Here is a 27,159-nt window from a genome sequence, read left to right as displayed (position 1 = left end):
ATGGGCCATGTTAAAGGATGGATCGTAACCTTCATTGTAGAAAATTGAATGTCCTCCCAGCTTCAACAGTAGAAGAAATAGAGAACATCTAAAACTCACCAGCCTGGCTTAGCCTGGAACATGTTGGAGAGCCACATGGAAAACGAAAGGTCACATTTAAGGTAGAAATAGCAACTGAAAAATATTGGTGTGGAAAGAAACACAAATGACTGTGGCCAGAAACCCACGGAAGAGCATAATGTTTTGGCCCCATTTTGCCTTGCAAAATAACTCTGGTGCTACACAGGATATAAATGAACAGATGTGCTTCAAGAACCATTGATCTACAGCCAAGTCCCGCTTTCGGATACATACACAAGAATCCCAGCATGGTCCGTGGGACTTAACCATGTGTATCTGAGCATGGAGGTATCCTCCAGGTGTACAGTGTTAAAGCACGCTTGATCTTTGGAGGGTTGCTCTCCTGTGCTCTGGTGGGCTCGACCTCACCATCTGCATCTCTTGAGTTAAGCCACTTCCTCCATTACTCGCTGAGGTGCTGAGATGCTGACGCAAGTGTTTGCTTAAGTGCCACTGCCTCCATTTTCTCTGAACTTCCAGCTGAACCTAGGTGGAAAGGTCACAAAATACTTAGTTCAGCTAGTTTATCTTGGAGCCCTGCATTGCGGAGAGCAGTATAACAGGAAAAGGAGAGCGGGTTACCTTTGCCAAGGTTTGGATTTATTTATTTAACCCCCAGTTTAAGGGGGTAGGGTAGGGCCTGTTTCTTGTCACTTCTAGTGATACTGTTGTTGCAGCCACACAATTTTCTGGTAACCTGTTTTTAATTGCAGGTGAAACTGTTGACAGAGTCTAGCTGGCCTCAGTAAGTGTTTGGTTTAGATTTTTCCAAGATTTTTATTTTAGTTATAAAAACGAGACATTTTGGCATTCTAAGGTAAAAAAATGAAGACTTTCTTTTCAAAACAACTTTTTCTGAACCCTGTTAAAGGATTAGTCAAAGTATTTCAAACCCCTCCTCCATTTCAAAGTGACTTTTTCTTCCAAACTTAGGCGCTTTTTTTTTTTTTTCCTTCCAACAGCCTCAGGATCTCCCAGTTTGGATAATGTCTCCCCCCACCTCTACCAGCAGCAGCATTTCAGAGTGCAAGTTCTAGCTCAGAAGCCTGGGAGTTATCATACAACCACAAAGGAAATGGTCCCTCTTCCAAAAGCTTTACCTTATTAGAGTCCTAATAAACTTGGACTGGATACAGCTTTTCATAAATTCCCTCCCAAGGATCAAGCAAAGAAAACAGCCATGAGATGACAGGTAATAGCACCATACATCAGAACCAGTTAATTGTCAGTGTGACTGTGTGCAGGATGGTACTCCCACCCTCCATTCCCAGACAGTAATAATGCAGATTTACGAAAGGGCTGCAATGGTTGAGAGGTGAAGTTTGCATCTGGCATACAATTACTTAGGCTTGCCAGGTCTAGGAGGTATTTCACGAGTGACATTAGGTAGCTGGGCAGAAAACCCTCAGATAAAACATGTAATTCATTGGAGAATGTATCCCACTGATTAATGAGGCATGCTTGAGCAATAAAAAAGAATGTTATATACACAAAACTCACCTCCCCATTAAGAAAACAATAAAGTACAGCCACGACAAAGCCCTAAAAGATAAAAGAACCGTGGTCACAGAATTAGAACTGCGGTTTCAGCTTTTGAATGGGGATAAGGCATCTCAAGGGAAATCAGGCAGCTTGGTTTTGCCATTGGGACTCTGCTCTGTTGCAGAGTTACATGTTACACCTCTTTCTCTTATTTTAAAGAAATAATAGCTTGTCAGATATTACCTGGAATGATCCAAGAGCCAATTCAAAAAACAGCTGAATTTCCATTGTGCCGCTGCTTGCATCTTCAGGGAAAAAAGCAAAGATGATGTAGTGGACCCCAAACAGAGGGATGAGGAGGAGTGTTGACTTTGCAAGTCTCCTGAGAACGAAAACAGAGGGGAAAGCCAGTGTAGAAGGAGCAAGAGGAGCTCAAGTGGGCTCACGTGGCATAGTTGCGGTTTAAGGGACATACTTGTATTGGTTGAAATCACTGCTCCGTCCTTCAGGCGAGCTGAGCTTCCTCATCAAGATTCTTAAAATGTTGACAAAAAGAATGAAATTAATCTGAAAAAAAACAAAAGGAAGGACGTGAAAAAAAAAACCCAAACAACAAAACCAAATGCCCAGTAACCACTTAATGTACTGCCAGGTATCAGCAGAGCCAGTTTGGGGTGTTTTGGCTGAGCAGGCAGAAAAGAGGAGCTGGGGCTGGCCTGCCCATGTCCGTGTCCCTGTCCCCATCCCAATCCCTGTTCCTGCCTCTCCAGCCTGCCTGGCCACCCTGGGCTTAGGTGCTCACTGCTTTCCCCACTGGTTTTCTGTAGCTTTAGTTATGGGGCTGATCAGGGCTTATTACCTGGGCAAATCACCAAAGGGCAGGGAGATCAGGCGCGTTGGTGGGATCCCTTCTGGCTGTGGGGTTCAGACAGCACCTTGCGCAGCCTGGCCCCACCTTGGATGCCAGGAAAGGGGCAGCACTGGAGCTGCCGCTTGCTAACTGGGACTGCAAATGCAGTTTGTTCCCTGCCAAAAGACACAATGTGGTTCGGGATGATGGAGGCAAAGTAGTTAGAAGTGGGGACAGGAGAGAGTCAACACTGAAGTTCTTCCTTTTGCATTTTCCCCCTCTGCAAGGGTGGCTATCACATAAAAATGCTGATCTGCCGCTCAGTTTGGGCAAAGGTTGAAGCAATAGCTGTTTCTGCTCATTTGACCCTCAGGCAAAGAGTGGGAGTCGCAGGGGAGGCAGAGCCAGCCTGAGCGGGCCTCTCTCCCACGCCCAGCATGGAGCACCAGGGAGCAACCCCGGTTTTATCTGCCCTTCGCATCGGGGCTCCCGACATCATCATCATCATCATCACCATCACCCTGCGCTCCTCCTGCGCCCGCACAGCCTGCCGACCCGCACCCGCAGCCCTTTTGCGACACCCTGCACGGCGGCAAGGCCCTTAACGCTCCCCTCCGCCTGGAAACACCATCGCGGTGGTGCACCCTCCATCCTCTTCGCGGTGGTGCACCCTCCATCCTCTTCGCGGTGGCTTGTTACGTGCCGGTGGGTGTTGGAGCAGGGCTCTGAGGTGGTGGGCTTCCCTGAGAGAAGGGGGTCTGCTGTAGACGGGACAGACCCAGGATGTCCCTGGGTTCCCTAAATTGTTGGATGAAGAGGGAGCAACGGTAGCTGCGCGGTCTGGTCTGCTGAGGGTGTCTGGAGAGGGCTGGAAGTTTGGGGAGCTGGGGAGGGGCGAGGAAAGGAGTGGAGCTGGGAGGAGCTAGGGGTGGGGAACACCAAGGGAAGACTGAAATATTTGGGGGGGGAAAGGAGGTTCAGGGCTGGGGATTCTGGGGTTTTTAACCCAGTGTAGGCTGAGCAGGACTTGTGGCTGTGGAGAACCACTGCGGCGGGGGGCCGGGGGGGTCTGCCCGCCGGGAGGGATTGCCGCGGGCAGCGCAGCTATGAATGTTAGCCTAGGAGCACAAAGGAGTTTATCGGTGTTGATTTTCTGCCCTTTGAACTGCTAAAGACCGTGCGCCGTGAGGAATAAAGAGATTAGATCTGAATTCTGAAGGTCTGGCTGTTTGTTTGTCTGTGGCTCGCGGCTTGAGAAAAGCCTCTTTTAGGTAAAGAGGCAGGGCCTGAAGTGACTAAGCTAGATGTGATCAGGATCTTGAGGAAACTTGGAAGGGGATAGCTGGTGGTGGCCGTCAAAAGATAAATTAAGATTGCGCTTTTTGCCTTGCAGGAATGCCTGGGCCGCCTTGTCATTTAAATATTGCCGAGTGGCTCCTGGAGCGTAAGGGTTGTTTCATTAAGAAAAAGAAATGCTGTGGCCTCGTTAAGTTGATCCTGAATCACTTGTGTGGTCTTCTGCTTGTCTTGTGGGGGCGAAGGATTGCTCAGTGGTAAATGGGAGCAGAACTTTAACCCACCACCTCTGCTGCTTGAGTTTCCAAGAGAGCGTGCCAAGTGTTGCAGTTTGTGTTTTGCAAACATAATGGCTCCTGCTGGCAACACAAAAACCTCAACCAACCCTTGCGTTCTCACTTGGATTGTCAGCGGGTTACTTGAGAGTAACTAACAGTTCACGTGTTTCTGTACTAGGGCTTCAGATAGATCACTGCAGAGTGGTCTGCCCCACAGCATCTCCGTCGAGCAGAAGAACTATCTCCAAGAAGCAGCTCCAGCCCCTTGGTACCTAAGACTCTGAAGGTGAGCACCAGCAAATGCTCAAACCATGGGTGCGGAGTATTGTATGTACCAAACTGTTCTTGACATCGCTACTGCCTTGTACTGGGCACGTTCACACTGAGTTTCAATGCCTATGCCTTATTTCAGTAAGCAATGCCATAATAGTATAATTGCAGTCCGCTAACATATGGTGCGTGCAGCCTGTGAGCTGCTTTCATTGCTGAAAACAAAAGCTAATGGTCATGTAAGACAAGTTGGTTTTGGCTTTGCTGAGAGGGGCATTGACCGGGAGACACAAAGGCGATTGTACTGAAATGTACAGCCACTTCGTTTCTCCTCCGGAGCCTTCCTTGAAACAGTCCAAAACAAGCTTCCACAAGCCAGCCAAGTTCATATGAAATCAACAGGATGTGGAAACCTGATCTTCTTCAGGCTCTTGCTTCTTGGGAGGACACTCTAGCTTTTCTTGTGAACTTAGCTTCGGGGCATTAGTTACTGACTAAATCCTGCTGAGCATAAGTTGCTTAAGCAGTAATTCATGTGTCACACCAGTTCAGGCACATGTCTAAGAGCAGTTCATTAACACACTTCTAAAGCATGTTGAGTAGATGATCTCTGACTTCACAATATTTGAAAATACAGTTTGAATCTGCTTGTCCCAGAAAAGACTTACAAAAATAGACAAAACTACAGGGCCTCTAATGATCCACCAGGTATTGGCATTAGTGTTAATGTCCCAACACCTGTAAAAATAGAAGAGAAGGTGCAGTCAGTTATCAAAACACTGGTGTCTTTTCAAGAGGTTTAGTCTGTTTTGCACTTCAGATAGGCCCCTATTGCCTTCTACAAAATTAATTTCCTGTTCTCACTTAGTGCTATAACGTGTCTGACAGAAAACTGTCTACCTGTGCTGGACAAAAGTATATCCTGCCCTTAAAGTACAACCACTGTTCAAAATTTTGGAAGGGAGAAGAGAAAAGAACAAAGTTTCACCGATCAGAAAGTCAAATACAGATGCTGAAAACATTGTGGGCTGAGTGCATACTTGAAGGCTACCTCCTACCCTTGAAAATGCTGAAATGAAATTTGAGGCTTTTTCTCAGATTGCTCAGCTGGACCTCTACTCCCACCCACACCAGGATCCAGGCTTGTAGCATAGCAGGGTGGTGGTTGGTTTGCTTGGCTGCCAGTGGTTAGAAATGAGCAGGACCCCGTGGAGTAGCCTGCGCAGGGGCTGCGTGCTCCCCCCGGCATGCCACCTTCCCCCCCTCCATGCAGCTTACCCAATATTTTCGTGGAGTTGCCTAGCAGTTGCCCATGCAGCCACAAACACGGTTGGGGCACCTGCAATTGGAAAAGCTAGTTACTGCTCCACAAGCCCATCCCAAAGGCAAAACAAACCCACAGTTATTCTTACTGAAAGGAGAACCAGTACCCCATCCGAGGGCGATGAACTGCCAGAGGAATTTCCTTTCCGAGAAGAAAGAAATAACCAGGAGAGTGTGGAGGTACAGTCCCTCCACGAGGAGCCAGCTGTAGTTAGACATGATGCAATACTGAAAGAAGACCATGGTGAGCTTACACCCAGCCTGAGGAAAGAGAGGACAATTAGCTTCTGCCCGGGTTCATATCTACCTTCTAACAAAGAGAGAGCTGTAAATAAATCTTGGAAAATAGAGACTTTATGGCAATTAGGGGACTAAACGGGTGGCCTTGAGACAGGTGTTCACATGACAACAAAGCAGGACTGGCACTTTTAAATGCATTAATCAACTGCCTCACTAACAAGAACCAAATGTGTCATGGACGCATGGGTTTGGGTTACTGCCTCACTTAGAGGAGTTTCACTATCACGACCTTATTAGTATCAATAGCACTAATATCACCTTAGAGAAGCACATTAAGGTATTTGTCAGTGTTTTTTTTTCCTGAGAAAAAGGGTCAATAAAGACAAGTTAAAATTTGCTCAAAATGTTCAGCAACAAAGATCCAGCAAAACTGGGGAGGTAAAAGAAAAAAAAAGCCTTTTTTTTTTTTTTTTCCCCCTCCCTAATTTTTATCTTTTGGTTTAAAGCATTGAACATCATCTCCAGTGGTCCCCCCGCCCCCTCCAGATTTCAAGATATTTTGCTGCCAAGAAAAAGGAAAAAACAATTCAAAATTTGGGAGGTTCCTTTTCCAGGCTCTTGGGGTGCAAACTCATATCTTACTATCAGGGTCTCACACTGTAGTATGAGTCAGCAATATTTAATGTGTTCTCATACTTTTCCTGCCAGCCCCACCTACCAGGATCTAAAATCCATGTAAGCATCTCCACCCTGGTTGTGTATCCTGTGTTCACAGCCTGAGACACCCATGTTTAGGCATTTCTGGGTCAATGTGCTGAACTCCTGGTGTCTTCTATGGCCATCAAGTCAACACAATCAAGAAGATGAATGCAGGTGTCTACTTCACACTGACCTGGATGCCCTCTGCTCCAATACTTGTAAAGGCATTTATAGCCAGGAGGAACCGCACCTGGGTTTCTGCATGTATGCTCCAGCCTGGGCTGCTTTTGTGTCCTCACACCACAGAATCCCCCCAAACAGGGAAATCTCAGCCAGGAACAATGAACACGCAGGATCGAGCCATGGAGAGGGACAGGGCATACCTTTCCTCTCCTGTAACTCCTCATGCTGAATGGAAAGCTGAGACAGAGATTTCCTTCCCTGCACACTAGCTACTGCTGGGATCCTGCTGGGAAACTGAGGTGTGGAGCAAGCTGGAAGGCAGAGGGTTACCGTGTATGCCCCGCAGTAATTCGTGTCATCAGAGGAAAACAAGATGGCATCCTTGATGAAGTTGGATGAGGCTCGCAAAATGAACGATGTGAAGAGGTGCATGTGGATGTAGTTCCTTGTACAGCGAAGTCTTCTGTTACAAAAAGAGAGAAAGATCCTGTGAAGTTACATTCCTAGCCAACGGGGGTAGCTTGTGGCTGTGAACAGCAGGTTTCAATCCTTATTAATGCTAAACTGACAAATTAGGAATGCTGTTTTTCTGTCTGTGAAAGGAAGACTAATGCATTTCCCAAGAGGGATAGCCTAGAGAAGACCTTAAAAAGCTGAAGTCACGTCTGCTCCACTCAGGTACTAAACCAAGCTGAAGGCTGCCACAAGAATTGCGATTTCACGCCAATATGCTTGGTCTAGTCTCCCTCCCTCCTTTCTGGAGTAACATGAACCCAAGGTGTTTATCCACACCTGGGTGGATTTATTTGGTTTGCCTGCACAGTGCACTTGTGCCTGCAATGTTTTCTGTATTAAATCTCCACATAATCTGGGTCTGGAGGCCGTGCAGCCTGAAGACGAGTTTGCAAAGTAGCTGGGGTTCCCTCTGCCCAGGGGTGCTGCCCTGACACTTACTGTAAGGAAAATTCATTTCACTGAATAAGCAGCAAAGTACAAATTCCAGGTTATAAGGATGCGTGAAGATAAGCCGACTGTCAGGTTGCTGCTGTAAACCTGAAACGCCTCCCCAGAAGTCAGTGCAGCAGCACTTGGAGCAGAGTTTTAGCCACAGTCTCAAGTGGGGAAAAGAACAGCAGGGGGAAAGACACTCTGCCTAAGGGACACTGAAGTCATGGGAAGACCTCAGCAGAGAGGTGGTGCAAACGCCAGGCTGCAAAATACATCCAGCTACGTTTTGGAAAGGACAGGAGAGCACAATATGAGGAGCAGCCCTGACATTTGCTGGGAGACAAGGCTCAGAGATCATTTTTGTCACTGACTTCTGTGAAGGTTTTCAGAAACACTTCAATTTTTAACTTGCCCTGAAAGCCAACAGAAGGATCTGTGTCAGCTGAGATGACCAGAAGTCCTGGCAAACACAAACCAGAGATGCTTCTCCTCACCTAAAAGAGGCCAGGACCGCTAAGGCTATTGTCAGCGTCACGAGGGAGGTGCAGTATCCGATGGTGTACATGGTCTTCAGAGTCATGAAATAGGAACGCTGCAGGGGAACATACATTCACACCTTAACCTTTGACTGTCTGGTAGAAATCAGCCCATACCAAGAGAAACATGTCTTGTCTCCTCCTATTTAACAAAGACATTTTCTTGTAAAATCATCTACTGAAGCTTTACCCTGAGCAACCTATTCTGATCATTTGGAGGAAGCATTTATGCTGAAAAACACCTGTATCAGTAACCCCACCTGAGTTAAATCATAACATCATTCAGTCTCTCCTTAACGTGTTTCCCCCCCCAGGGCCCCAAAGCAGGGAATCTGTGGTTACAGGCACTCAGACTCACTCTCGCCTCGTTTGTCGTGTCATTGACGTTGTAGCCACAAGCGATATCAGGTCTCGGATATGGGTCTGACCAACCCTTGCTTGTACAGTTTCGGTAGACAAAACCTGTGTGATAACAACAAAAAAAGACAAAACCAGGTGTGATCATTTCCAGTTGTATCTTTGTTCTCCTCGGGAGTCAGTCATCAAGGTGTAGGGCTGCTCCAAGCGCAAAGAGAATATTTTCCCCCAGGCAGTGCACTCTGCATAGCTGGAGGTGAAATGCAGCTGAGCTAATTATGTTGATACTTGCCCGGTGTACTTGTGTGGGTCATAATATTGTTTGCCCACTCAGGGATGACTGTGATGGATGTGTTTTTATTAACTGCAACATAAATAATACTGTTCGGTACATCTGGTGTTTCTTGGCCAGTATTCCAGGATCAGCAAACACATGACTTGTTCAATCACAGATTCATACTCCATGCAAATCTGATACTTTCCTGAATGCTCCCACCTCCTTACTGTGGTTTGTCATGGTCTGAAAAGAACACAAAACTTTAGATGGTCACAGATTTTTGGTGAGGTTGAAATGAAAACTAAAAGGCTTGTCCCCACAGCCAGGTCTGGGCATTATCTTACACTGTTGATTTCCTTGCTTACTTAAAAATTAAAGGCTAGGATGCGATTCCCCTCACTTAAGTTAGACTTCTGAAATCTAAATGCTTGAGTCCAACTGTGTCCCTCGTGGCTGTCTTTCTAGTCAGTGGAGAAAAAGAGGCATTTGCAGAATTAATCTCATTTTCAGACAGACATCCACAGAGAGCAGTTTGTCTGACTGACTTCTGCTAGGACATCTGACTTTTAGACTCCTAAAGCTGAGTGAGATGGATCCCCAGCGAGTTGCATATAGTTGAATAGGACAGGTTTGAACATGTCCGTATTCATGTTTGACACTAAAGTGGAAGTGGGAAGTCCTGCCCTACACACCTTACAATCTCACTGGAAGAAAATGACCCTAGCAGGCATGTAGCTTATGTGCTGAAGAGAAACTTTTACAAAGAAGTAAAACCACTACCCACTGTCCTAATCACATTAATCTATCAGATAGGAGCCACTCTTCAGAAACATGGAGTGAAATCCTGGCTTTGCTGCAGTAATGGCAATACTAGCAAGGACTTAGGGCCTGAAACCAGCAGCCCTTCTTAGTAGAAGCCTTGCCAGAAGGCACCATAAAAGTCTATTTTTGCCCACGCATTTAGCCATGGGGACTCCAGGGCATCCAGTTCCTGCAAAACATCCCCGCAGTGTTGAGGGAACAGGGGGAGATGCACATGCAGCAGCGTTTGGCACTGGTTTATGCTCTTTGGAGCTCTGCTGGGACTGTCAGGACAGAGTCAGGGCTCCTGCTACCTCTGGGCTAATTCTGGTGACCTGAGAGCATGTCTGCACTTGATTTGAACTCACCTCCGTAAAACTGCAAGGCACAGCAAACATGCTGAGACCTCCAAGTGGGAAGAGCTCTGGGTGTGTCAGTATCAGACTGTTACTCTGACGCTTTTATGTACATCTTGTTCCAGCTTAGTATCTTTGAAAGGGCCAGGCTTGCTTTTTAAGGCAGGTTTTCTATGCCCTGATGCAATGCAGCAACAACAGGAGAGAAACAGCTCTCCCAAACAGTTCTCCCCAATTTGCCTTGGCACTCAGCGAGGGAGTGGTATGGTGGCAAATTCTCTACTTCAGCTTTTAAGACACGTAGACTTAACTCAGAGCAGAGTGTTGTGCTTGTAAACATGCCTGTAACTGGTTTTTGCCTGAGGATGTCAAAGTAGATCAAACAAGAAGAGGTGAAGTTCTGTGTTGGTGTGTGTATGCGATTGTGTTATACGCAAAGCATGGGATATTATGCAGGGCATATTATATTGATGGACATGAGGAAAATTTTAGCAATGCTACTTTCTTATGAGTGACACACACACACGGGAAACTGCAGCATGCCCCACTCAGAGCTGACTCGGGGTCTGCAGTCTGTCTAATGATCGGTGCTTGGTATTCACTGGTGCCTGGGAGGCTTTGGGAGTTGCCTAGGCAAGGGGAAACACTGGCTAAAGGGATGGCTGTGGAACTGGGGCCGTCTGATGTGGCCTTCTCCTCTGCCTCAATCCCCACAGTTGTCGCACCTTTCCTTGTTTCTTGCCTGAGACACAATGTGCAGGTCTGGATGTGAACTTCAGTTATGTTACTTGGCTCCAGATTCTTTTGTTTCTTTGGTCTCTTACGTGGGAAGGGGCCAGACAGTCTGGGCTGCAAATGCAAGTCTCGATGTCAGCACAAAGCTCAACAGCATGGAGACCAGGGTTTGGTCAGAGCTCAGAGCTATCTGTGTCCCTTAACGTAGGGGTCTTTGGCATTTGTGGCTGCCCATCTGCTTTGTAAGTGGTGAGGAGAGAAAACTTTTGCCTTTTTTTCAAGCAAACAGATCTTTGTTTTTCTTTTGCAAAATTGCTTAAAACAGGGGAACGACTGTAGCAGTAATTAAACGCATGAGTCACAAGCCAACCGCAGTATAAAATCAGAGAAGAATGTGGCTATGAGAAGGAGAATAAACTATTGCTGACTTTGACCCAAGATGCCAGATGCAGAGACCGAAATAAGATGCAAATGCCAATGGACCATGTCTTGGGTTTCTGTGTTTGAACACTGTCACTCTGATTATTGCTTATCAGAAGTGGTTCGGCTCCCAGCTTCTCGATAAGAAGGGCAACTAAAGTTTAATGCTGTTAGACTATCTCCAAGATAACGCAATGCACATTTGAGATCTAATTATGACCTTTGGATGTACAAATTCCTGTTTTCCTCCCCGGTATGAAGGCCAGAGGCAGGGAGCAGTTCCCTCTAGTGGCTGTACCAGCAAGAATTTCATTTAATGCGTTTAAGGGCCGGTATCACTATGTAAAGATTTGCGAGCGCATGGCAAACGGATGATTTCTTCAGCGATCTGTGTCTTTGTGTAGTTTATCCTCTGTCTTTAAACCAGATTATAGGATTCAATGGGCAGCTACTGTTTGTGTGTACGGAAAATAGCACGGTATTTATTTTAATCTGAATGGTTTGTGTCTGATTTTATTTAAAAAGCACTAAGTGCTTCTCTTCTGACTTATCTAATCTTTATTAGACAATCTAATACTTTGTCTCCCATTCCTCCCTCCAAAAAATGCATCTGTCTGCTTTTCTGTAAGTAGTGGACCTCATTAATCTGTGTCCTATAACTGAAGAATGCAAAACCCTCTTCTGATTTGAATCATTAACTCACTAAAGAGAAATGTAAGCACATTTCTTGGGCATTGCTGAAAAGTAGAAATGAACAGAAAGCAGGCAGAAACTCCTACTTAATGGCTCATGATTACTGTAGCATACTGGGAATAAATTTCACTTCACTTCTATCTTAGAAATCCCAGAAAAAGGACAACAAACGTTGCTTGAGCTCATCTCTTTTGTGCCACTCATGTGGAGCCTCTCACAGCCAAGGGATGAATCCCCAGTGCAGATTTCCTCTTGATGGAGGCAAAAAAGGGATCTTTTCCCCCTACTTGGCTGGCTGTTTTGCCAAAACTTGTATGAACTTAACATTGTGTGAAGTTTTGTCCCTGTCAAGCTCAGCTGAGATCAGCCACTGGCTCTAGGAGTTATTAGAAGGGGAAAGACAGACAAAAATACATAAACACAGAACCTTAGTGGAGAAAACTCTTTCCCTTAAGAAACTATGCTACAAAACTGCTTTTCAGGATAGCATTTACTTCCTACACTTTTCTCCACCTGGCTAAGAAAAATAAACACTTAAAACATCTTGCTACTTCGATTCCAGGCTCCCATGTTTAGCTTAGTGTTGGAAACGGAGCTCCTAAGTGACCATCGGTCTTTAAAAGAAGCAGGGACACAATTTCACTTCAAGTTCAGACCTGACAGTGGCATCTTTGTAAATAACATATTTCATAAAAAACACCTGGGCAAGAAAAGCATATTTTTAGTGTTACCTTTCTTCCCAGTCAGCATCTGGAAGAATTCAGGGCAGTGAGCATTGACAGTCTGTCCCACAGCGGACGAAGGCCAGCAGCTCATGTTATCCCACATTCCAGCACATCTGCCTGGGGGGGCAACAATGAAACACCATGCAGCATCTCCCAGTGACAAAACACCATGAAACTTCTCCCAACAGTGAAACTCTATGAAACATCTCCAAGCAACGAAACACCATGCAACATCTCCCAAGGTCCACAGGAACAAAGATGCTCAGTACTCTGGAAAGCAAGCTGGATGAGACAGAGCAAGTCCTGCTGAGACCTGTCGAGACCTGGATGGGACAGAACAGGTCCTGCTTGCTTCAAACCAGCCCCAGCAAGCTCCAGGCCCATCCCATGCTGGTCCTTGACTCCACTGGTCTCTACTAGCCAGACAAAGAGCAGCTCGGGGCATTGCGAACTTTGCGTCAGGCCCTTGGCTACCCGTCTCTGTTCTGGTAACTATTGAATGGCCCTGGAAAGATGAAGGAAACCAGATGTGAATTTTTTAGCTCACTTTTCAGTCTTTCTAAAGTTTCCACTTTGAGCCACCCTAATGTGACTTTGAGTCACCCTCAAGAAAAAGATACAACTTGACTAGGAGTTTAAACAGCTTCGGAACGATACTGGGGAAAGGGCAGAGGGGAACAATATCAATGTAATCCTTGTATCACCATAAATACTCCTCTGCTTGTTCATCTCTTTCATTATGCCAAGACTGTACTGGAGTGAATAACGCCAACAGACCACTCACTGGGCTTGGCTGCAGGTCCCAGTGGCTTTTCTGCTGCAAGAGAGCAAAACTTTGCCAAGCTCTCAGTCCCTGGGACTGTAAAGGGAAGGTCATCACATTTACAGACCAGGGCAAAACATGGGTACACACCAATATTCTGGCAAAATCTGCCCGTACTGTTGTTCTTTCCAAGGCCAGGCCTCTGACAGTGTGACATGGCAGTTGGAGGACCCGTCTCAGAGCAGCCATTGAAGTTGGAGTCCCGCTGGGCTCTCTGCAGGCATGAGCCTGTGGCTCAGTTGCCCTCCCTGCACCTTCTGCCACCTCTGTCAGCTGCAGGGACTGACTGACACTGCCCAGATTCACCCCATTTCCCTCAGTTAGGTGCAAGGGCTGCTTATTTGAAGGCCAGGCTTGTCATGGTCCCCTCCTACAGTCAGTCAGGGTGTGAGGGGGGCTTTTCCAGCTGTGCCCTCGGCTTGTCTGTGTTGCCTTCTGGCAGGGCTGGTAGAGATGCATCAGGGAACTGATGGTCAATGGAGCACAGCACGACGGTGGCCTCAACTTAGACATCTTGATTAGGTGCTAGAAGCTGGCATGAATGAATTTTGGCCCGTGGTGCAGAGCGTTAATAGAGAAGAGCTACAGCTGATGCCCTTTGTGCCACAGAGAAACTGCAATCCTGGCCTTTCTTATTTTGCTCTTCTCCAGACATAGGCTGAAATAATTCAGGCTGTTTCCCTTTTGCCTCCGCTCGCTGTCATTGGTTTTAGCAAAGCCTTCTCTGTGGGTTTTGTAATGTGACAGGGGAAAAAAGAGGCCACTGGAGCATGCTAGGACCACCCCACGCCTGGCGGGTCCTGGCATGTGCCGAATGCCCTACACGTTCACTGAAAGCGGAGGGGAGGAAGTGCTGAACGCTTTCTTCAAATGCTTCATGCTTTATAAGGCCAGCCTCCATTAGCCCAACAAAAATATTTACATTTCTAGAAATGTATTGATTTCATCCTGCACAACAGTCCTAGTGCCTGGAAATACAGAGCTTTACACAGCCAGGGCACCTCAGCTCTGGTGTCCTCCCTGTGCCAATGTTTATAGGACTTGGTAACCATTTACTTCAAAGCAACAGTTTAATGGCAAATGAAACATCGCCTTGGGTGATATTTATGCCCAGCCATGCTGCATTGTTTGTGTTGTTGAACCTTCATGCCAACGCCACTGGCATAAAGCCCCCAAATCAGACTCTGCACAGAAAAATGTGGCAAAATTATGATGTTGGGATGGTCTCCGCCCAGGAGGAGAAAATAAAAACCAGCTGAGCCATTCCTCCTGCAGGTGGGCTTCTTGCCATTCCTCAGGGAGCAAAGCTGGTGCCACCCACCCCTACCTAGCTAAAGAGCCTCCTGGGTGGAGGCAGAGCCCAGCAGCACCTCCCTGACATCCCTGTGCTCTTTGGGACCTCCCTCAATTAGCAAATAGAGCATTCCCCCAGCAGCAATACACGGTGTCGCCACGACCAGAGGTCCCAGACCTCCAGCAGCTTCCCTCCCCTGATCCTTGCACTTGAGAGAATTATCCTATCTTCGCTTATGCAAACGAAAGAGCATAACTATTGAGTTGGGTTACATTAGTGTAACACTCCTCCCTTCTCCAAGCTAATGGTGTCGCAAAGGCAGAGTCCCTTTTTCCTTGTACTGCAGGAGAATAAGAAACACTTACTGCTCAGGTACTTTGTGCCTGATGCACCAGCAACTAATCCTGTGTGTTTGTGCCGTTTTCACAGAGATGCGAGCACTGCAGCAGAGACAGCACCATGGAAGCTTGTCCTCCGCTTTGTCCTTCTTCCTGCCTGCACCAGTCAAAGCTCCTGGGGTAGATGCAGGAAGGATGGGGTGTGAAAGGCAACCTACGCTCTGCAAAGCCACATTTCTCTCTCCCTGCGTGACCCACTGAGGGTGTGCGCTGAATCCCCAGAGCTTTGTTTCTCTCTTCTTCAAACTGACGTCCCTGTATGGGATTTTCTGCACACAGACCTCAGATGTGCAGATAATTAAAGGCTGGAGGTATTTTCAGATGCATTATTTCCCAGAATAAAAGCATTACTCCATAGTTTACCAAGGTAACAAACCCTCCTTGAGTAAAAGACCAGCAGAAGGAAATTCCTGGGCTCTCTCTTTGGGAGCCATTACTTGGGGAAAGATGTGCATCTCACCCCTCTTTATTCTTCTGGGCTTTCACTGCCAGGAGAAGGTGTGTTTGCAGAGTTACAGAGACAGAGAGGGGCTTAGTCTTTCTGGCCACTTTCAGTTTAAACCTTTCTCCTATGTGGGTAGCCCTGAGCCCACAGCAGTATGCCTTGTTTGATCTGACTTGCGGAGTTACAAGGGCAATTTTGACAGCCATTAGAAATGCTTTCTCAAAGATTTAACACAATCCTATACTTCTCTCTCTGTAGATTTAGGGAGAGTGGCACAGGGAGTAGAATTATCCTGTTTTAAAATTTCCAGTAACAAAACGCCTCAGGGGAATTTGTAAGATTTGGATCCAATTTAAAACTAGATTAAGTCTCTGCTGAAGAGCTACTACTTGACTGAGATAAAATGAGACCGTCTGTAAAACAGTACTGCCTGCTAATGCTAGTGTTCATTCACACCTGCACGGTCCTGTGAAGTTTAACTTGTTTGCATCTTTGGGGCTCTGGTGCAGAGGAAATGCAGAGCTCAACATTAGAGCCATGTCACAGGATCAAAGCAGAAAAATAGGTTGTCAAACCACCCTCCTCTTCAGTGGGGGGCAACAGGGAAGGAAAGAAACAAAACTGATTTATTCATATCATCAAAATTCTCATATGCAATGAGATAGATAGATCTGTATTCTGGAGTATGTGGCAACCTGCCATAAGGTACCCTGCCACTGCTCCATGGGCATAATACCCTGAAGCTGTGCTCACACCCTTCAGTCTTCAAGGCTCACAGGGATAAAACAAAGACAGAGAAAAATGGTAGGCATCTGAAGAAACCAGGCAAGAGATCCTCTCTCTGAGTCCTGCCCTTGGGCCAGGTCATAGTGAAACACTTCTGTGTCTCCAACCCTCTCTGCTAGAGAGGAAGTCTTTGAAACTAAGAAAAAGCCTCAACTCTTGCTCCACACGGTAGCTTATCTCTGGCCAGGACACCCTGCACACACACATCTCGTGGAAGCTCCTTCACTTCCCACACTGGTGAGGAGCTTGCCATGTCATGGTCCACAAAAGGCACCCAGAAACAGTTCAGTCTGCGAGATGCTGTGAATGACACAAACCCATCCTTAGTGGCGATGGCTGGTCACGCACAAAAAATAGTGACATCTGTTGCCTCCATGCAACGTACTCTGTGAGATGCTGACCCAGCTGCTGCCTGGGGGAGCTGACAGTTCATAGGCAAGCTTCAATAATTGCTTGCAGTTATTGCGCTGAGACCCCTTGCACATGAATGCACTTGCTCAGCTGAGAAAGGAAAGCTGTCTACATGATGAGGACTCAGTACCACAAGATCTTCCCAGGCCAAAAAACTCCTTTATATGATGATAAATCCTCTCTGAAATGCAAGAGCTCTGTTACATGACAGTAAGTTAGAGCAAGGAGGAAGCAACGAGGACCTTCAGGCCACGTGATTTAAATGTTGGCTGCTCGTATTCATTGATTTTGAAGGCAAATACAGTACGTAAATTTGCACTTGCTGGGCTGACTTTATAAAAATACCCTTGTCAAAGATGAGAAGAATTCCAAATCCTCTGCAATTTGCAAGATTTTGTTGCTGGTGTGCTCCCTAGTTGTGAGGACTGCAGTTGAGCAGCTGAGTTTGAAGGCTCCTACGACTATTCTGTCACAGTAAGGTCAAAATCCCACTCTCAGAGCCTTGTAATAGATCTTACCTGGTTTTCTGCTCCTAAATGAGAGATGCATACAAGGTCCATGCCTCCTATGGGAAGGAGTGTGGGGGTATCTGGTCTTGAGGCCACCCAGCTCACTTGAGAGCAGTTTTCATTGTGCACATTCATTCAGCCTTTACCTGAGCTCAGGAGCAGATCATTTTCGGGCGTTCTGTTCTTCGCCTCCAAGGAGAGAGTCTCAGCACAGTTTTCTTCCTCCTTTTTCAGGACACTCAAAAGGTCACAGACAGGTGGGACAGCTCTGATCTGCAAATTTTAAAAGCAGTGGAATCACTTTTCCTCTTAAAACTTACTTCCCCTAGACAGGATTTACCCTTCTTATGCTCCCATTCCCCATGCAACCCTATCAACTGATTGTGGGCAATATTTCCTTGAAATACAGTCAATTTTCCTAATTAAGTCTGCTTTTTTATAGTAGCAGCCGGCAAGCACAGACTGAGTTTCTGCCTTCTCCCTTTTGCTGACATTACTGTTATTGAGAAAAATGAATGTGTTATTCTGCTAAATTAAGTACGTGAGCAGGATGCTCTTCCACAAGACTGCAGAAACATCAAGGACACTGCTGGACTGTCATAGAGCAACAGAGAATTAATTACTCGCCCCTGGCAGTGTTAAACCATAGACCTGGCAGGTCATTTTCCTGGGCACAAGTGATCCAAATATGTCCATTGGTTGCAGACCACCCAAGCCTGTTTCACTGCTACTGATCAAGAAGCTGTAGGAGCCAACCTGAAAGCAGAATCTCACCCAGATTTTCGCGAGAACCTAGACAGCAATTTGTCCTAAGGTCATTTTCTCACCTTCCCGTATTGCCCCATCCTCCTTTCTCACAAGGCAGTGTGGAAATGTTAGTCTTAACTCAATCCTGATTTAGCAATTAAATGTGCAGTTTATATTATATGTAACTGGACTAAAACGAATGTACGAAACAGCTACCAACCGTTCAAATTGCATGTATTAAAAATCATTGCAAAATGATTTGCAGGACAAGGTCCCAGTTGTTATGTCTTGCAGTAAAAAAGTGCTTTTACTGTTTTTGCCATTTTCTATTATTATTTTTGACAATAAAAATACTGACTATAAGCAGGTTCCCATTATAACAAATTATCTAATTCCTCCCTCATGAACAAACCCAAAAATCTTTATAAATTCCCACTGTAGAACTTATATGTAGATATATGTATCTGCATAGGTATATGCACACACATACTTAAAAGACTAAAAGTGAGTCATCAGGATGTATTATTTGAAAAGTATCAGATGATAGATTTTTTTCTGTACTTTGTGTAGGAAAAGTTAATCCGGCAGCATCATATTACTACTCAACTTAATCAATCTTGTAGCATTGCTGATCACTTTTAGATTAGATTTAGGAGAAAGAATGATCACTGAAAAGCTTGTAATGAGAACTATTACTTTTCTACAATTAAATTTTAGCCTAACAGACATCAGCGACTATATTCCCATTCATTTAAACTGGAAGTATTCTGGGTATTGTATTTCTGAACAAAGTTTGATCTTTTCAGCAGCATATCATGCCTCATCTAATTGGTTTGTTGTGTTTAAATTCAGAAATCTTTCTCCTTTGTGCATCACGAAATAAATAAACTAAAAACCATTTGGTTTTGCATAACGTAATGAATTTTCTGGAATCACACATGCAAAGAATTCAGATGAAATAAACTATCCTCTGATGCAAGATTTAAATGCATTTTTAATCCATGTAATATTTGAAAAAAATAGATTTTTAAAATCCATTTAATCTTTGAAAAAAATAGAAATGTCTGACTGGAGTAACATGTCTAAAGAAATGTCATTGCATTTATTCAGTTGTTAGCTGAACGTTGAATTTGATAATTTCTAAATATAGACAGTTTCTTTTAAACGCGCATTATTTATCATTCTCTATTGTTCCCTATTTGATTACCAATACTAAAGCAATCTAGTACATTTTCAGAGTTCACAAGTACAAATGTGACAGTTAAGACCTACAATATACTTCTGCTGTAGTATCTCTGTCCAAAAGTCGCCTTGAAAATACATTTAAAAACAGTGTTAGTGCTGAGCATTTGAAGGAGCCAACAGACCCGGTCTGGTCTGCATGCGGGTCGTTCAAGTTGAAACTGAACATATGTAAAAATAAATGCTAGCAATCACATTCGTAATGATCTCAGAAACAGGAAAATTGTTAATCTTAAAAAAGGCTATGCATCTTGTGGGTACTGTTTTCTTTCAAGGAACGTAGGTCCTAAGAAAGTTTTTTTTTTTAGAAAGAGATTTAAAGCCTGCGTTATTTCTTTTCGGCTAGAATGAGCGTGCACGCTTTTAGCACATTCAGCTGTGAAGACGACCCTGATGATCTGATGCAGCATTATCTTCTTACATAAAATGTGTTGCTCAAGCAGGAATACGGTGGAGTTAATGCCTTACAATTACTGTTTTACCCCCCAAGTGATGTCCACCCTATTCTTCTGATCAGATAGATACCACTCCCTGGTAATAAACATGCGGGTAACAGGATTTTAAACCCAGAGAAAGCAGAGAGCCTCCGGGTGCTGGTTTAAAGACCTTGTTTTCCACAAACGCTGTCCCTTGGTCAGTCTTTGCCGACGCTGGCATCCGACGGGGCAGGCTGGGCACGAGCGGGGCCATCGCAGGTCCGGCGCGGCTGTTTGCCGAGCGACGCGAAATCCCGCTTCCCATGCCACGGCCAGAGAACCCCACTCCGCTACCAGCCGTGCTCGGTCTCCCTCATGTTTACCGGCCACAACTGGGAGCAAACAGCCTGCTCCCGCGCCTTGAAATCGAGGAGGAAAATGGGATCCTCTACGTGCCGTTTCTTCATCTCTTCCTGGACAGTTCGCTGAAACAGCTCACAGGCTGTCAGATTTTTTTTGAGGGGTCAAGACTTCCTCGTATTTTGTATAAAGAAAATATAAGATGCCAAAACCATTCCAAACAGAAATAGCTGTGATAACCAGATGTCCAGAACGGGCAGAAAGCTGCAGTTTGTGGTATTGACAGCAACAGCCAACTACAGTTTTTAACATGTGAAATGAATGGATCTAAACACTATTTAATATAAATAATATTTGCACCCACAGAATTCTCAGCCACTTAATCCGAAAGTAAGTGGTTTTAGTTTAATGGGAGGATTTAAAGGAGAACAAAAGATGCCTGGCAAAATCAAAATACGTATTTTGAAGGATTAGAAAGAGAACAAGTGGAAGGAGATGCTTTCAGTGGCACCCTGAGCAATGACATCTATTTACAGAGTCCTTCAGGCATTACCTAAGAATAAGAAACCAAAATGACAAGAAAACCATCACAGTCGCTATTTTAATTGTGGAAGATGATTAAAAGGCAAAAAAGTTTGCAGACTGCATTCAGTCTGCAATTAAAATGTCTAGGCAGAGCTCAGGTTTTCTCAGAGTGTGAACCAAATCCCCCGCTGGGACAAATAGATTCATTTTTCCATTAGTTGCAATGAAATAGTGATTTTTTACATTTGCTGAGAGTTTGATCCTTTCCCAACTTCTCACACCCAGGCTGGACATATTTCAGTCTTGATTTTATATGCTTTCAAAATCTAAATAAGGTGAGCAGCACCTGGAGATTACAGCCCAGGTTCAGCTGTGCTTCCCAGCCGGTCTGAGCACCCAGAGCTCAGCACTGACAATCTGCCACATAAATTCCCAGTAAAGTGGTAAAGCTAAAAGAAAGAAACCAAACTTTGTGGGTCAAACATCACTTTGTATTCCTTCAACCTGAGTCAAGGGAGGCATTGGTAGTGGTGGGCATTCCCCCTTAGGGGATTGCTTGCTGGCATAAATCAGCAAAGCTTCCATAAATGGCATCAAATCTTTTCTCCTTCATCACAGAACCTGCTATGTTTACCAAAGCAGGTTAGTAACACAGCTGTTTTTATATAGATGGGGAAACTGAGGCACACTGCTGTCTTTATATAGATGGGGAAACTGAGGCATCCAGCACCTAGCCATCTGGCCACTGTCAATTAGCGCAGGAAGCAGCAGAAGCAAGAATAAAATAAAAAAATCCCAGCTTCTACACAGACTTTTTTAAACAAAGACACCACGACTTCATGAGATAGAGGTGCACTTACTCAGACAACATGTGATTCCATGCAATTGGGAATAAATAGCTCTGAGCACCTACCAGGACAGCTGAAATCCAGAAGATGATCACCCAGATGGTCCACATATTCAATCACAGTCTGTTTCCTTCATCCCTCGTGCACCAGAGGTCACCGGGCTGTCTGTATGCTCTCCAGCGTGGCTCCTAGCTCCTTTCACTTCATCCTTTTCCCTCCTCACTTTTTTTCCTTCCCAGCTGTGACCATCCTTAGCCAACGTTTCTCTCCAGCTGCTGAGCCCTAGAGAGCATCAGCAATGACAGGACGCCCCCATCCACCCTCCAAGCTCTCCTCCTCCTCTGCAGAAGCCTCCTGTCCCAAGAATAACAGAGCATGTTCCTACTATCGTCTGCCTCCCTTCCCAGCTATTATTCACTGTTATCGATGGGTGTCGCTGGGGAATGATCATTCCTCATGCTCCCATGATAAGGGACCAAGCAGGAGTCCCGTGTAAGATGTCAGCCCCACAATGGCAGAGGTAATCAATCAAGGGGAAATACAGCCCTGGAATAAGTGTCCTGCTGAGAAAGAGAGTTGGAAGAATGTGATTAAGGCTGCCTGCACTGCTTCTGCTCTCGACAGCTCTGCACATACCTCCCGCAGCGAGCACACATCCCTGAGAGCCAGAAATCAGGAGGCTGGCAGAGCCTGCTGCAGGAGAGCCGGCTACCCATGCCTCCCACCAAGCCCAGGCGAGCACAGCCGCCGGAGCTGAAGACGACCTCGAGCCTGGGGTAGGCACCAGAGAAAGGGCAAACAGGGGCTCTGCTCTTCCCACCCCTTCCAAAGAGGACTCTAAATGCTCCCTGGACTTCACCCTCTCGTCCAACATCCAGATAAACAGCCAGTCTGATGTTATAGGTTGCAAGATGTCATCGCGTTTGGTTCCCTGTGGTACCTCGTTGGTGGGATGTAGATTCTACCCGTCCTGAGTTCCCCATAGGCAGTTCCTCAGCAGTCCCCTGCCCTGGCAGCATAGCACTCTTGGTTTTTCCAGGTTTTGTTTCTGTGGCAAAAGTGTTATAAAGGGGCTGTATGCTTACCCTGGCTGTGGGCTCCCAGCTGCCAAGGCAGGCACTCCGAACCCTTGCTTGCCAACTTCACTTGTAGCACAGTAATGAATATGGCTTCAAAAAAGAGCTGAAGTTTGCATCGTGCACTAGTGCCCTTTCTCAAAGCACTGCAGTCCTCAGCTTGTCTCGAAACATCTTTTATCGCCTATTCCAATTTACCACCACCCATCACCCCAGACAGGTCCAATATGATGAGGGGCTGCCTAGAATGCAGGTGTGCTCCAGATCTACCAGTAAATTCAATGACTACGGCCATAAAACATATGGCTCGTTACCCGTGCGCTGAAAATCCAGCCATTGGATTAAGCAAGTCATCTGCTGAGCAGCACAATGAAGGAATCCGGGCTTCCTAGCGAGTGCTGCCCTTTCCCAAGCCCACTCTGACCACGGCAACTCCAGCTCAGCTCTGTATGCGCTCCTCAGGACCGCTGAATTGCGATGCTCTCTGTTTCCCCACACACCACCCTCGTCTCTCCCCAGAGCAGGAGTCAGGCGAGCAGCAGTATTTGCTCTGGCTCCATCCTACGTCTGTCCTGCCCAGCCACCCGGCTTGCGTGTGCCGACTGCCCAGCTGCCACGCTCACACAGCATCGTCTCCCTCGCAGGGGGCAAATGAATGCAAGTCTTCCTTGCCCCCGTCCACACTACACTTGCAGTAACTTTCATTTCTTGAAGAGCTCTGCTTTCCCACAGAGTTTGGCTGAAATTGGTCAAAGGGTTAAACAAATTGTTAAAAGGGGGTCTGAGAGGCAGCCAGACAATGTCATCACAGTAGTCTGAAGAAACCACACTGGCACTGCTGCATCGTCTCAGTGGGGTGCCAAGTCATTCTCTCTCTTCCTTTGGCTGAAGGAATATTTTATTATTCCATTCATATTGTAACAGCTTCCCCAAAAGTCACCGCTCTTGCTTGCGTTTGTGTAATCGAGGGAGCTTTGCTCCTGAACGTACTTCTGAATGTGGGGCATTTTCTGAAATAGGCAATGGAGTTTCGAAGCAACGATCTTGGATTTAAGCACCAATGGTGTGAATGAAGAGCCCAATATTTTGTGACCCTCCCATTATGTTCATGCATAGGCTGAGCATTTGAAAGAAGCTGAACGCAAAATAAAACCTGGAAAATTCTCACCTGTGCAAAGCATTGCTTGACTAGCAGGGCAGCAGTTGTCATTGCAGCGAAACAGACAGCACAGGTTGGGAAACCTAAGAGCAGCAGCAGACTACAGAGAATTATTACGGAGAATTCACATATCCTGAAATGAGGTGTTTGTTTAATTAAACAATGTAGCGTTGCACGTGGCTGTGTGCGTCTACCTTTATTCCTACTCAGTATATCCATTTAAAATTGGTCACAGCTGGAATTTCTTTCAAGTCTGTAATCTAAACCAAAAATGAAACATCAGAATTTGTTCATGCAATCTTGAAAGACATTTAATTGTAACTTTAGGAGTAAATAAAAGAAATTGCTTTGTATTACTCTGATTGTAGGATTGTTTACTTATCAAACACTAACCAACTTTGATGTTAAATATTTATTTATTAGTAGTTAAAATTTCCATTAGTGCTTCAGTCTAATAATTCATTTTTCTGCCTCCTTTGCTAAATAATTAAATTGTTTGCGATGCCTCTATTACAGCTTGACAATCAGGCCATGCATTTTTCATCTAATATTTTGAATATAGAGATAAAACTGAGGTGAGAATCACCTATTTAATTCCTAGTTCACAATCTTTATTTATACTAGCCTTCCCAAGGAAATCTGCAGATTTGTTGGGTGACAATCCCCTCTTTTCACCAACCTTTTCCACTGATTTGCTACCTCTCAGGAAACCTCACAGAGTGCTTTTCCAGAGGTGCCTCGTATTTAGCTCCTTTGATGTGGAAGCGGAGATGGATTCTGGTTTACACTCAACTATCACTGTCCAAACAGACAGAGGTACATGTGAATTGTGTTTCTGTGGGAGGAGAAATATGTTAACATGCTATTTGCTGTACTATGTTCCCACGGCCTTTTTCTTGGAAATAGGAACAAAAACCCAGCAAGCCCATAGACCTTAACAAGTTCACTGTGGGACACTGCGATTAAGGTCTGGAGCTGGCAAGTCTATTTTCAGGGCCAAACTGTGCCACGCAGAAAACTTAGCACTTTGCAGAGACATCTCCCCTTGCCCTGGGGAGCCGGTTCGGGCAGCCCGGCCCCCTGCAAGTCTCTCCAGCAGATCCATTCCGCAAGAGAAAAGAATTTCAACCATCTCCCCAGCTTGTCAGGTGGAGAATAAACTTAGTCTGTTTACTCAGCTGAGGTGAATGGATAGTTTGGAAAAGCACTAGCTTGCTTTCTCCCCTGGTGTTTGAAACGGTCGAAGCCCCACCGAAGGCAGATTGCGCACGTGAAGCTACGAGAAAGAGGTAGGTGCACCCAGAAAAGGGAGGCTGAGACAGGAGGTTTGGCAGGCAGGAGGTGTTTTAGGTACCCCTCTGAGGGGTTACGCGCCTTTAGAGTGATGTAGCACGCTGGGGCACGTACAGAGGTGAGGTGAGGATCAGCTCCGAGGGAACGCGTGCTGTGAAATGGTGGGGCAGTGCGCTGCTGGAGTTCACACGAAGCCGGTGTAGAAGCTGATCCTGAACTTTCTCCAAACCCAGCGTGAATGCAGTCACCGCTGGGCATCTCTCCCCAGCCTCATCAACGGTGTAGGCGTCATTCTTTCCTAATCAACAACAATTACATTTTACTGAGTATGGGAACTACGTTCTGGGGGCTGAATTTTATGATCCGAAGTTCTTCCTTTTTCATTCAAACTGAGCGTTGCACTACTTTTGGTCACATTTTACCTCTATGTTAGAAAAGCTGAAAGAGAAGAATTTTAATTCTTCAAGTATGTAAGAAAAAAAAAGTTTTGGAAATATTTCTGGCTTTCTATATTAAACCTATATTTAAGACTCATGAAAAAGCAGGGCTATGAACACAGTTTGTCCCAAACACACTAAACAAACATAACACACCCATGGCAGAAGGAGCCGGGGCAGCCAATACTCTCAAATGTATTTTTGATGTTACCTAATGCAGGATATCAGTGCAGATTTCTTTGGCGTTCATCTTTCTCTTTGGCTCCTCCACTGACTCTGTTGGGAGTCTGGAGGGCTTACAGGTTTGGGACAACACTTACAAGGGATGCCAGGGTGTCTTCAGCAAAAGAGGTTGTGTCTACTCAAGCCAGCAACAATGCTGTGTTTAATTCAGCATTTCTCAGCCTCGTCAATCTGTCCAGATCGCCTGCCTGAAGGAAAAAAAAAAAAAAAAAAAAGAAGAAAATTCTGCTTTCCTTTCCCTTCTCCCCTGTACACATGCAGGTAAAAGTAAAATAGTTTATGGGTGGTAAGAGCAATACACTGAGAAATGTTTTCAGGATTATGTTTCAAGGGACTGCTCTTTAATACTGAAAAGTGAGAATATACAGGTAGTGGAAAAAAGAGATGGTCTTTTTTTAAAATACTGTAATAAAACTTTCAAAGTCTGTTTTAAGCCAATCCAGGCCCCGATGGACACTGTGCGATCCCGGCTGGCTCCGAGCCGCCTCACCTCAGAAAAGAACTTTTATTTGAGCCTTAACAAAGAAGAACAATTTATGTGTTAATAGACGAGTGTTTTGAAAGAAAAAAGCACCTCTGTCGTGTCTGCGGCCAAACTGTGGATCCCGAAAACGACGCTTACAGGGGAAAAAAAAAAAAAAAAAGTGTTTTTTTTTCTTTTTTGTACTTTTGCCGTCAGAGCCAGCTGAACTGCAGCTGACGGGATCTCCCCCCCCCCCCCCGCGCGCCCCGAATCGGCGCCTCCGAGCGCGGCGGGTCGCCCCAGGACCACCACCCCCCCCCCCCCCCGCCAGCCGCGAGTGGTGCGGCCCAGCAGGGCTGCCCCGCTGCCTAGCAACCGGCGCGGCCCGCCGCGGCGCTGAGGTGAGGGGTGAGGGCCGGGCCGGGCCGGGCCGGGCCGGGCCGGCCGCGGCGGGGGTGTCCGGCTGCCGGGGCCGCCTGGGCGCCGGGAGCCGCCGTGAGGGGAGGAGCGGGGTTAGCAGGGGCTCCCTCCGGACCGGGAGGACGCGGATTGTCTCGGCTTGCGGCGCGGCGCTCGCAGAGGCCCGGAGGGTCTGGGGCGGGACGTCCAGCTCCCCTCCGGCCGGGCTGGAGGTCGGGGAGGGTGCGGCAGCGGCAGGGGTACGTGTTGTGAAGCTATAAGCTCTTCTGCCCGCTAAGAAACTCTGCTAGCCTGGTTATATAGAGTGGACCTTAAAAGCGCGTTTTCCGTTGCTTTTGGAGCACGTCGATGCTTTTGCAAATCTCACGCAGTATGTAATAGCGTTAAACTGCGTCCCTTTCTGGTGGTGAGGTGTGCTAGGAGCTCTGCCAGACACAAAGGGATTAGAAAGCCCGAGTGCTGACAGAAGAAGGGTGATACCCTGGCCCGAGGGGATTTGGGGTGAGTTTTGCCATTGCCTCCAAGGGAACCGGGATTTCACAGCCCCAGAGTTCTCCTGTCGGTGGCTTTCCGCGCACACACAAAAAACTCACGTTAAGGATAGACACAGGTATCTTGGAAAGTTTAAGAACATCAGTCAGAGATTCCAGGACCTTGGCACGTAAACATTCGTCC

General features: G+C 46.1%; 1 protein-coding gene across 1 annotated transcript; it reads right to left on the bottom strand.

Annotated features, from left to right (window-relative positions):
• Positions 1-424: 424 nt before the first annotated feature.
• On the bottom strand, positions 425-21,573 carry SCTR (secretin receptor). Its single transcript, XM_030018104.1, has 13 exons — positions 21,459-21,573; positions 17,402-17,528; positions 12,596-12,706; positions 8,584-8,687; positions 8,184-8,281; positions 7,072-7,204; positions 5,727-5,880; positions 5,575-5,635; positions 4,965-5,034; positions 2,078-2,169; positions 1,846-1,984; positions 1,621-1,662; positions 425-606 (listed from the first exon to the last, which is right to left on the bottom strand). The coding sequence occupies exons 1-13, from the start codon at positions 21,501-21,503 to the stop codon at positions 430-432; spliced, it is 1,353 nt and encodes a 450-aa protein (XP_029873964.1). The 5' UTR covers positions 21,504-21,573; the 3' UTR covers positions 425-429.
• Positions 21,574-27,159: the final 5,586 nt, after the last annotated feature.

Source organism: Aquila chrysaetos, chromosome 6 (genome assembly GCF_900496995.4).
Source record: "Aquila chrysaetos chrysaetos chromosome 6, bAquChr1.4, whole genome shotgun sequence".
Taxonomy (NCBI): domain Eukaryota; kingdom Metazoa; phylum Chordata; class Aves; order Accipitriformes; family Accipitridae; genus Aquila; species Aquila chrysaetos.
The sequence above is the reverse complement of the archived record's forward strand: the minus strand, read 5'-3'. Positions and strand labels throughout refer to the sequence as shown.